The sequence below is a fragment of the Aythya marila genome, assembly GCF_965140915.1.
Source record: "Aythya marila genome assembly, chromosome: 2".
NCBI classification, from domain to species: domain Eukaryota; kingdom Metazoa; phylum Chordata; class Aves; order Anseriformes; family Anatidae; genus Aythya; species Aythya marila.
In genome coordinates, this window is record NC_139043.1 from 27,390,554 (window position 1) to 27,403,025 (window position 12,472).

General features: G+C 36.9%; 1 protein-coding gene across 4 annotated transcripts in view; it reads right to left on the bottom strand.

Annotated features, from left to right (window-relative positions):
* The window catches only part of ICA1 (islet cell autoantigen 1), a gene marked incomplete at its 3' end in the record, with an annotated part of 71,170 nt that overhangs the window by 17,321 nt on the left and 41,377 nt on the right, over positions 1-12,472 (bottom strand). For all 4 annotated transcript variants that reach the window (XM_082754735.1, XM_082754736.1, XM_082754733.1 and 1 more), the window contains 2 exons: positions 6,523-6,648; positions 6,243-6,341 (listed from right to left, as the gene is read on the bottom strand). In XM_082754735.1, coding sequence (XP_082610861.1) covers positions 6,243-6,341; positions 6,523-6,648 — 225 coding nt within the window. The remainder of the gene's footprint in view (positions 1-6,242; positions 6,342-6,522; positions 6,649-12,472) is intronic.

Sequence of the window (12,472 nt, forward strand, 5' to 3'; positions counted from 1 at the left end):
TTCCCTGACCCAACTCTTCACAGAACCTTAGCAGCTGCAGTGCCACTAGGACAGTACTGCTCATATCCTCAATCCAAAAGCAGGGGTTAAAATCTTGGATAATTTGATAGAGGCCAGGTGTGATATTACCACAGCCTGCTGACCCTTTGCAATGTGAAAGACCAGGCTATAAGATAAAAATGAGCAGTTTCACGGTCTGCACTTTTATAACCCAAAGTTGGGCAAGTGAACAAGCCAACACATAAAAGCATTGTGTAGTGACTGTTTGAGACTACTGAAGTATTAATATACTACTAGTTTTCCCCATAATTAATGTTATGCATTAATGTTATGCATTAATTATGGTTGCTGCATGAAAACTTAAATAACTGAAGGTTACTTAACATGTTTGTTAAGTCTGTCTCACCTACTGAATAAAGGTTAGAGTCCCCAGCTCACCTGCTGTGAGAAAAATATTCCCACACATGTTGTAGCTCTTGTATGCACTGCCCTGTTAACCAGAATGCATTAGTCACCAGAAGGGGCATTCCAGTTTCTGTTTCTGTTAGTACTTGTGTGGAGATGTATACTTCTGTGTTTTAGAAACCAAACGAATGGACTTGTCATATACTGCAGTTGGATTTTTTTTCTCCTCCCAGTAAGTTAATGCCTTTATCTAGTGCCACGGATTAATTTGTCATAAGCACCTAGAGCACTGCAGACATCATGTGTCAGAAGATGAGGGATCACAAAGGTAGCAATAACAACTAGAGGCCTTAAAGAAATGTACCTTATCTATGGTTGCCGCTTTTTTTTTCCTTTAACACTGTAACAGTGCTAACCAGAACCACTGCTAAGTGTACTTCTTGGATTCTGAATAACGGACACAAGCCACGTCAGCTAGATCACCTATGAACGAATGTTACTCTTCAGCTGTGTTTGTACCAGCTGTTGACTAGACTGCACTGTGTACTACTAAAACTGGTGGGGGATTATTCCATTGATTCCGCGAGGACCTGGGTTAAAGTTCAGAAACATACGCACAGAACTGGAGCGCAGAGAATGACAGCAGTGCTTCTGGCACTTGACCCATCTCTGACACCTCCACTGTAGAGCACATCGTGCACTGCACTCAGGAGGTGATGCTGCAACTGTGTGTGGTGCTCTGTGGCTACGCATAGCAGCACTGAGCCTGCCTGAGAAGGATGTAATGGTTTCAAACAACAAACAGCTACGTTAACTACAGCCTAACTTGTAGAAGTTAGAGAATTTGTGCAACTTAGAGAATTATCAGAAGTAAAACCTTCCACATCTTCATGAAAAATACAGAGAAATCAGCATCCTTCTTCAAGAAACTATATTATGATGCTTCCTTCATTGTTAAAGAGTGTTTCAGGAAATCCATTTTTAAAGGACTGTGATCAACCCACGGAAAAAGCATATAGAAATGGAGTTCATGAGTACCTCAGGAAGGAAACAGCACGATAATAATGGGAGTTACTATTTCCTGTATTAGAAAAATAAATATAGCTCTGAAATACAGCTTCAGTTTAAGTAGAGATTATGATAAAATTGTTGAAAATTAGCAGAAACAATAATTCAATTTACCTAATTATTTTGACATATAGCCAATATTTCCTCCAATTCTAACAGCAAATAATTAAATTACTATCCTCTCCCCTGCCGCCTCCACTCTGCAGCCCAGTGTGTACTACGAACTGAGGTATCTTTATAAAAGGATAAACAAAATCTAGACAATGGGTATGAAATAAGTGTTAAAAAGCCATTCTCAACTGTTTTCGAAACAAAAAGCCACAGTAATGTGATCACTATTGTCAACATGCATAGAAATGACACTGACATTCTGTTGTTTCAGGTTAGATCTAAAGAAAGGAAGAACTCCCATCATCTAGGAAATAAAATGATTAAACAAAGTTGTGAGATACAGACTGAATTCAGACAAAAGCAAGCATACTTGTTTGGTGTGTAAAGCATCACTGACCTCATTGGCTCTGAACAGACAAATGTGCATCTTCACAGCATGTGTCTGGATGCTAGCAAGAACTCACATGGACTTTGTTGTAAGCCACACATGTATGTAAGCCACACATGTATGTGACTGAAGGTTTCAGGTCTAAAAAGCTTTCTTCTTAGCTTCATTATGTCTCTCTCTCTTTTTTTTTTTTTTTTTTTTTTTAAACTATAAAAATCAGGATAAGACCGTACACGCTACAGAAGCAAGTTCACAGTCATTCCTTGTGCTTATCCTGACTCTGCAACCAAAAGTTACCCAGTGACATTTTGCTTGCTACCATCACTCAGACTGGATATCCCCAGCCAGTTAACTGTGAGATTCCTCCACCATGGAGGCAGCTCTGATTCCAGTTCAGGCACTGTTCCTAAGCTGACTGCTACTCATGAAAACTCCTTCGCTTATGTTATAGCTTCTTTCAAGACTAGCTGAGATGACCTGGACTGCACACAAAATCTGTTCTCTGTAGTTACATCACCAGAGTGCTGACAATGCATTCAGCTTGCCCACAATTCCTCCCAAGTGCCTTGGACAACTTATGCTCTTCCTCTTTACTGAGGAAGGAATCAAAGTAACATGATTAAGGGCAGCTCCAGGAGCCAGCGATACATCCCAGGACATCATAACAACATCCAGAAATGCATAACACCACTGAAGAGACAAAAGTTTGGATCTGCTTCATTTTAAGAGAGGGCTGAGAGGGAGGAGGACAATCAGGTAGCTTCAGTATTTCCTCAGGGAGATTTATGAAAAAATAGAAAAGAAAAAGAAAAGAACAGAGATGTAAGATTATATGCAGTTCTGCCTAGGCAATAAAGTCATGGTGCAACAAAATGGAAATGAGAAAGGATACCGGTCTACAGCAAGTGTCAGCAGAAGGCAGCAGTACTGAAGTAGCTGTGTTAGGGCAGGGTTTTCCAAACCAAGTAATCAGCAGAAGCAGCAGTGCTCCACTTTGCACACAAATAGATGGATGCATTGAGATTTAGGCCTTTTGACTCCCTTGCCAGTGCTAATACTGTTTCTAGGCTCATGTGAACTCTTTAGGAAGTTTATTATTAGAGTAGTGAAATGTAAACAATATGACTAAAGATTCGTGAAGTACCGAAGACAAATAAACAGTGACAGAAATTAGAAATAGGTACCATTCATGAAAAGTAGCCCCTGAAATAAATTTGAATTCCTTTGATATATAGTGATTTCAAGACAATGAAACCTTAAAGATTTTACCAAAGCAGCAGCCCATCATCTTTAATACTGCAGTAATGGATACTTTTACATCGTGATACATAGATCTGTTGGCACATTAATAATCATCTTTCATCAAGCATAAAACTAGCAGTTAGGAAATACAGCTGCAAAAGCACAATTATACTACTCTCAGCATATACCCTGAAGCAAAGAAAACAAATGGGCTGCTTTTCATTAAGGGAGTTTGGCAAACATCTCTAAAGACAATGTTTTCTTTCCAGAAACAACACCGAGAGGCATTTAAGAGTCTCTTTCCTGAGGTAAATCTAGTACATTAATATATTCATACTACAAAATACAAATAGTAATTTTCCAGTACATGGCACCTTCTAATTTTTCAGTAAGTCAATTTACATCTAAGTCAAATATTAACATTGTTTCCTTAAATTCTTGTTTTGAAGTAAAAATGCTGACCCTACATACACATAAGCTTTGCTTAATTCGGCAGGACCACTCCTGAATTAAGGATGAGTAAAGTTAAACTGCTAGTAGTAAGCTGCTAACAGAACTAGAATCACAAAAGAAAAATGATTTGCTTCATTCACTATTTTAGAAAAGATCCCTTTAAAGAATATTTTTCCTTGTCTTATATCTAAGAGAGAACTCCCAATTAAAAATGTAGAAATGGGCACATCAAAATATTTTATGTTTTAAGCAATTATATATCCCATTTGTATGTTTTTAACACATAAACAGCAGACATGATATCTTTTTTGACCAGAAGTTTCTCCACTAGAAACTACACTTACCCAAGATCACCTATAGCCATTTATTATATGTTATAAAAAAGTAATACTTGAAGTAGGTTGCAACTCCTTAAACTCTGGCATAAGCACATGACATGACTGGTAAGGATCAGTTCCTAACCATAAACATCTCTTGTTTTTCCACACTCTAGCACGTCTAGCAGAGAAGGCATGGGACTTGAGGGAGTCCACACTCTTCTGGAGGTTTGGAGACTGACCTGAATGTCCCTGAAGCAGCAGTAGACACCCAAGCTGTCAGGCAACAGAACCTCACCTGATGCAACTAACAGATTTTAACTGAATCTTCTCAGCAACCATCTAATGTGAACAAACAGAAACTAACTGAGGCAAAAGAGATCATATAGGAGACTGAACTTTGATGTACTAAAAAAAAAAAAAAAATAATCCCACACTCCAGAGACCAAAAGAAATAAAGAACTGATACTAAAAGGCAGCAACAGAGTCTTATCCCCAAGCAGCTGTTTTCTGCAAGCAGAGACTTCCATGAAATTCTGTAGTATAAAACTAACCCCTGATTAGCATTATTTCTCAACATACATATAACTGCACAAACAGGAAATCACATCTTTTCAGAGCAGGAGGCCAGCAATAAAAACGGTTATGATTCTCGTAACAAAGGGCTTCACCCTAAACATACTACAATATCCACAATCATTTTTACAGTTACTTTCTATTCCAGGGCGTGCTTGTTGCATATGTGCACACAATATAGATTGCATTTCTCCATCACAGATTCCCAATTTAATTCCGAATTTAGATTATACTAAAATCTTTCACAGGAGAAAGTTCAAAAGATAACAGGCATTCCAAAATCTCTCTCATCCTCCAACACGAGGGTACTTCTCATTCTCCATCACAAGGGTATTTCATGCTCCAGAAGTGGTGCATTTTCCATACAAGCTTCTTTACAAGGTATCTAAACATTATGTGTTTTAAAACATGTCTTGTTCACATAATCATGTTTTTAGATATGAAAGAGAATAAATAGCCTGTATTTTTTTCTGAGTATCTGCACAAATTAGATTGGAAAGAGTTCGTTTAAAAGCATAGAGAAAAAAATCTTCAGAAAACTTCAAACATCATGAGGTTAGGAGCAGAACAGCCCCACTGCATGCTTCCCAGGCTCCTCAACAGGACTCTGGCCATGCTAAACCCAGGCTGTGAACCAGCCGTCACTGCAATGGGAAGTGATGATGGGGAAACAAAGAGGACCTTTTTACTGATTTAGAGTTTAACTGGTGAGTCTGTAGGCAATTACTGGCAGTGTCAAGATAACTATTCCCAACTGTCTCCTGCTGGAATTTGGAGATGCACTCTGGCTAGAACCCATGTACGGACGATGTGAGAAGGAAGCGCAGAGTTCTGTGAGCTTCATAGCAAATGCAGACTTTTCTGGCAGGACAGACTGGGTAAGATGGAAAAGGTTGAGTCTTTAAAGCTGTCCAGAGCAGAACTTCCTTTTCTTTCTGTCCTCTGGTCAGGAGAGACTGAAGCTTGAAATGTGTTTGGCCGGTTCTTTTGTTGTGTTGTTTCAAGCTGCCGGAATAACAGTCTCCACAAGCTCTTTATGCACTTCAAAGATCAGAAACCACTCCCTCCCAACACACGTTCTAGAAAACAACTTTAAATATAGCATAGTCATGTACGAGCAAGTATGGTAGCCTGGGGTGAACTAAACTTTATACCTTCAGGTGCTTGTTCTCCAGGAGCTCTGGGGTAGCCACAGGCTATACAGCACACTGCAGCCCAGCTTCTACTTCTGCATGTCATATACACAAACATCTCACAGACTGAGGCTATGACTCCTAATTGCTTTCAAACTGAGCCGCCTCTTCAAGTACAGAGTGCTTTGCAGCATTAATTCATTGTGGAATTTTGGAGGGGAGCATAAATCCCTAATTATGCTGGACTTCATGATTCTTCAGGAACAATCAAAACCAATCCCAGTTAGCACTTAAACACATACTTAAGTGTAGCCCTGAATATTGTCTTCCTTTGAAATATGTCCTTTATCACTACACTGTACATGCAGTTTTTGATCTTACTAGCCAGAAATGCATTTGACAGAAAGCACGTATTCAAATGAAAAGACGGGACAGGGATTAAATTGCCAGACAACATATGGACAAAATATGAATGTGTGCTTTCTACATGGTTATACGGTCTCTTATTTGTTATCACTGGGCAGACAAACACACTGATGTATTCCTTACCTTTAACATTGTGAATTCATATGGCTGATAACCTTTGAAACTTTCATGGATAGCTGCCATCGTGTGTGAAGTTTTTTCCCAAAAATGAAGAAGTGTTGTCTGTAAGGGAGAGTAAAATTTCAAGGCAATATTAGCTTAAACACCAATCTGCTTTTTACAGATTTTACATCTCCCCTCCAGTATTAGTTACATATTCTTGTATTTAAAAATTGCTATAGTAACCTGTTAAAAACACCTTAATGGGAAATCTTATTTTGGAGGCTCATAGGGTTTTGAATACCTGATATGTTGTTAACACATGAGAAAGAAGGTTGCATCTGCTTGCTCCCAAAAGATCGACTTTTTGACAGACATCAGTCTTCAGTTTGTCAAAGTTGAGTTTTGCATGTCGCACTTGAGCTTGAACCTTCAAACAAAGGAAAATTGTTTATGTAGTGATTTTTTTTCCTCTGTTTTTCCTCATGAAAGAGCAAACTAATACAACTTTCGGGGGAAAAATCAAAATTCTGAACAGACTCAATTAAAAATTATGCAGAACTTTATTATAGTATTTAGTATTATAGTATTTATTATAGTCCAACACAAAATAAGCTATGGCAGGCTAACATGCTACAATATGGTTCTTACTATCATTTATATTACTACTTTTCTAATATATTCAGTGAAGAGACTTTTCTAACCTGTTTATAAGATGAATAGTTTTATTGTATATACACCAGGAAGATAACTAGAAAACACACTTATTTTTCTCTATAGAAATACCAATCCAAATCCTGACCAACAGATTTGGAATTTTAAGTTTATAACACAATATACATGCACACACAGACTTCTCCATGTACGTACAGTAGGAAACCAATTATACTGACAAACTTAAAATGCAGTCTGAATTTCTTGTTGACAGTATAGCACTTCAATAACTTTGAACTGGTAGAAAAAGTTCTCATTAAAATTTTACTTGAAATAGGAGTGCTTACCCCATTCGTTGCTAAAACACAAACATCAAGGCCCAACAATCAATTTCTGTTTCAAAGAATTTTAGTTTTTCAAATGATTCTTCTCCTATGTGTTAGGTGCATACACGATACTGTCTGTTACACAAACAGCACATTTTTTTTTGCATTTTTTGTAATACAAGTATTTATACAAAAATACTTGTATTCTCATCATGTATCAGGGTACACAGTTGATGAAGGCATTTTGTGCACAGAATAGCTCATTTTTAAAACAGCTTTGTACAACACGCTAAATATTGTATTAACAGAGAACTTTATGTACAGCAAAATTCGTACACAAAATCTAGTTTTCATCCAAGTAAATACGAAATTATCAAAGCAGAAAATGCGATAATTTTTCCTATAACTCCTTCACTGTCATTATAAAATGGTTACCGCCCCCCCCCCCCAAAAAAAAAAAAATCAGTGAAAAAAAAAAAACAACACAAACTCAAATCAAATACATTTCTTTTTCTTTACTTGCCTAATTCCGAGAGTAAACTTATTTTGTTCAGAATACACAGACTCAGTCACAAAAGATATGACAAACTTGTATGCTTCTGGTCTTCAGAAGTGAATCCAGCACCTTGCAGCAAGTACCTGTGCTCATTTACACAGGAAGGACAACAACATACCTCATAACATAACCTGAAGCATTAGGGTTACCATATTTCCAATCACATTTACCTAAACTCACTTATAGTACATGAGACTTCTGGTCACACAACTACATCCCATACTCCTGGCCTGATCCAGTACTCTAAACACTAGACTACAGCATTTTACTGACTACTGCCCACGGCAGGGGCATTGGAACTAAGACGATCGTTAAGGTTGCTTCCAACTCGAGCTACTCTGTGATTCTACAATTCCACTCTACTTGTGTTGTTTTAGCATATTGAAAGAACTTCAAACTAAAGAGGGCTGTCCATAGCTGGAAGATTTCTTTGGTAGTTAGGATATGTTTTGGAGAGGCAGAGACAGATTTGAATTCTCTTAGAAAGGAGGAAATTGCACCCATGGTTTCCACTTCATACAACAGACCGGGATTTGTGTCTACCTCATGTCTCCAACTCCTTGAAAGACAAGTAAAAAGGCCAGAAAACAAAAAAACTTGTAAAGTTTCTAGTTGCAGTCTTCAGTGACACTTAGCAAGAAACAACATCAATGTTTTATCTTAACATGCAATTAGTGCCTCTTTTGAAACCTAGAACACTGACAAAAAGGATTCATAACACAACATGGAATATCAAGCATATATGCTTGATATGTCTATATAGATGATCCAAAATACCTAATGCAGTGCTGCGTTACCAAATGACGCACATTTATCTTGCCAACCAGAGAAGATGCAAAAGTATAAGAACTGTTAAATGAAGAATGTTTTTCAGCTTTTTTGATATCCTGAAGGTTTATTCAGCAGAAGCACTCTCCATTTTACAGCAGCAATGTAGGACAGCCCAGGAAGACCACCACATTAATGCATCAGCACAAGCTTTTGCCTTTCATGTATAAGTGCATTTTCAATTTGAATTATTATTAGACAACATTTAAAACTACTTGTGGCTTCAGGAATTAGGTATAAAACCTTTACGCTTACGAAGTGTAATCTGCTTAATACCACACAAGTTATAAGAATGAACCTTTGCTTTTCTACTCAAGGGAAAGCTAATGTAATACATATTAATCTTCTCCTTTTCCTTCAATTACTCTAAGACATTACAAACAGGACTTCATTGTGGTTTCTATCCTGCAAACTTTTATTTGTATGTTTTGTTTCACTGGAGCACAACATAAAAAATTCCTTCAAAATCCTGGTCTGAGAAGTGTTGGGAGTTTACTGACTAAGAGAATTGTACCGAAGCAAAGGCAAGGCAGACATTTTACAATAAAAGAGCTCTGAAGCATCTGAAGCGATAGGTGCTAGTTATGAGATTTATGCTGTACAAGAAAATCTTACCATGGCAGCACTGACATAAAAAAAAGACCATTACCCTCCATATTTTCCTATTTCTAAGGAAAAACAATCTACTTTTAATTTTCCAATGCAAATATCAAAGTACAATATTACAATATAAATATGTAATATTTAATATTACAGAATTCTTTAAAGAGAACACATGAGAAAACAAAGTATTAAATCAATAGCTTGATAAACTTTAAGAAGCCAGATAAAACTGAAATAATTTGAATAGATTGAAATAAATAAATAATCAGTGTTAAGATCTTAAATCCTGGGAGTTTGAAAGTCAGACTCTGGCATGCTTGATTGTAAGGGCGAATATCTGCAAACACAGGTTCCTAAATCTCAGACAGAAAAGGCCCAGCTTTCAAGAGTGCTATCATAAAATAATAATAATAATAATAATAATGATATTCAGATGCAATCAAAAATCCTGTTCAGTACATTCAGTTACTAAAATATGGATTTGTCACGTGTTTTCAAGAAACCTTTGTGTCTTCTATATTACTACTTTCTTTCAGTCTATCATAACATGGAAAATTTATTTCTAGTAGTAGCCCAGTTTCAGGGAGAATACAGCTAGTGAGGCATCATCTCCAAACCGAACTTAAATCAGATAAATGCACTAACTCATTCTATATACTGTATATTTTTGTCTCAGCACTTTCAGCATAGAAGCAGAAACAGATGCTTTCAGTCTAATTTGTCACCCAGCCTCTCACTTACTCGATCTGAAAAGCATGCACAGTGTGTGTACAGGGTGGAAAAGGGGGGGGAAGTAAATCAAGAGGGAAAAATTCCTGGAATATAGCAAACCTTCCTGCTGGGGGCTCTGGGTAAACTCCACCAGCAGATGGAATCGACACAAATCTCTGCATTAAGTAAGTGTAGCACCTTCTGGCATACCTGATTGTTGTAAAGACTATGGGAAACTGAAATGGAAACTAAAGTAGACTGCAGTTTGAGAACAAATTATGTAGCATACAGCACAGAAAGCATAAGGAACTAGGTTATCACAGTTCCCACAGAACTGTAAGAACACCATTCAAGCTACGAAGTTATGAAAAGGAGCACCCATTACAATTTTACACCAACACATGCAAGCACATGATGATTTTTTTTTTTATTTTTTTTTAAAGTCAAGACTGATGCCACATAATCTGAGAACATAAAAGGTAATGTTTTATACAAAATAACGACTGTAACTAAACTATTCCATGTGCAACATGCGGACTTCCTAAGTCTTGCACAGTACTAAGCCTGATTTTAGTGTGCTTCACTATGTTCTGCATTTTGCAGGCTATACTTCGGCTCAACTGTTCCCTTGAGTGGGAATAGTATTTATTGCATGTATTAATCTCTGTTCCATGAACTTGTAGGAATAACACATAAGAATAATGTTTAAAAAAGAGGTAGCGAACTTCTGTTCGTTTGCCTTAGCCCTTCATTTATGAACTGATGAGAAACACTGATAAAAGTTAATTTTAGGAGATGAAATTTACAAAGTGAGAAATGCCTACCTAGAAAGGAAAACCACTTGGACAGTGTAATAGATCCTAATAATATCTGCCAGGTTTGAAGCTAAGCAGACGTACACCAAATCTGTTCAAGAAGTGGAACAATTCTTGAAAGAGGTAAGAGTTTAGGTAACCTGGAAAAAAGTGTGTAAGTTCCAATGATACATTTCTCAAGTTTGACATTTTGGACTTAATTGCAATTTCTCCTGCTTGAGCACACATTCCCAGGCACCTCACCCTATTAAGCTTGATTAAGCAGATTAACAGTCGTGTTGCAATTCTTATAAAGGACTTAATTACCATTAGTTGTCTACCTGTCTTACTCTTTAAAGCAAGAGAAATATCGTCAGCCTTTCTGCCACAGAACAGCAGAAATATCAGCTCTGAAGTAATGGTTAATTCTGTGTGATGAGTGGAAAAAATGCAGATATGCCTGCCCTACAGACTGCCTTTTTCTTCTATTCCTATACAAGACTAGCAGAGTAGAATTGCTACCCATGACTCAGATCCCAGTCACTACAGCAGTACAAGCAAATAAAGCTTTGGAACAGCGTTATTGAAAACTGAAATGTCCTGTTTCAAGATTGTTTCTGTGTATTAGAAAATCCATGAGAAAAGACAACAGATGTAAGTGAAAGCTAAATTAAACATATATTAGGCCAGTTGTGTTGTAAGCTATAAAGATTCTGGAAAGGAGACTGAGAAAACGTTCTGGTATCCAAAGGGGCATAAAACTCTCATTATGTATGGACTTGATCAAGGCAAGTCTATCATAAGATAGAACACAGCAAAAAGACTTTTCAGCAATGTAAGACCATTTTTTTTTTTAGCAGCTGAAACATTTATAGTGAGAACATCAAACATTCAGCTGAAACAGTGATATCCAACATAACATGATGAAATCAATCTCTATTCAAATAATTGCAAATACCTACTAGCAGTTTACCTGACATAATTACCCAGAAATTTTAGATTTAATTGGAATATCTAATTCACTTGTTCGGAGTTCTCACTGCAGCATGTTCATACAGTCCTGGAATTGAACGTACACAATAAAGCAAGAGTGCTAGAAGTACCGCAAAGAAAGAAGAGGGGGAGTAGGGGAAGCAGAAGAAATGCTATAGCATTCTGTAGCAGAATACAGAAAAATGCAGCTTAATATGGGTTAGTGAACCAGTAGCAGCATTTTGCTGTATTTACTGGGACAAAGAACAACCATGTTTCTCTGTCAAACAGCTAGATCTGAAACATTGTGTACAAACAAGGTGACCATAAAATCTTCATCATATGCTGGTAAAAGTGTTTTGTTTGTTTGTTTTTTTCTTTAATCACATTTCTAGTCAGAACAATTAAATCTCCATGACTGATATATATTTTGCTGTGCTTTTACTCTGACGAAGCTGTCTAAAGAAAAGAACTAGTAGAAAGTCACTTTGTAATTGAAATGTTATTCCCCCAAACCTGGTAGCTTGCATGCAAATTCTGTCATTCAAACCAGCTCTATTATACCTATTTTCACTATAACATCCTATTTGAATTTGTGTGTTAGCATCATTCTTACACTCAGTTTTCCTTCTCACAAAATGTAATCAAAATGTGAGACAAAGTAATAGCTGTACTAGTTTTAATTCTCACATAAGAACAATAGTCTTTGATGATAATTCCCATTTTCATCTATCCCCTTTGATTTCAATACTATTGCTCATTATTATGTAAAATTTGTATTGCAGCAGGTACTGAAGGTTTCAATGAGAG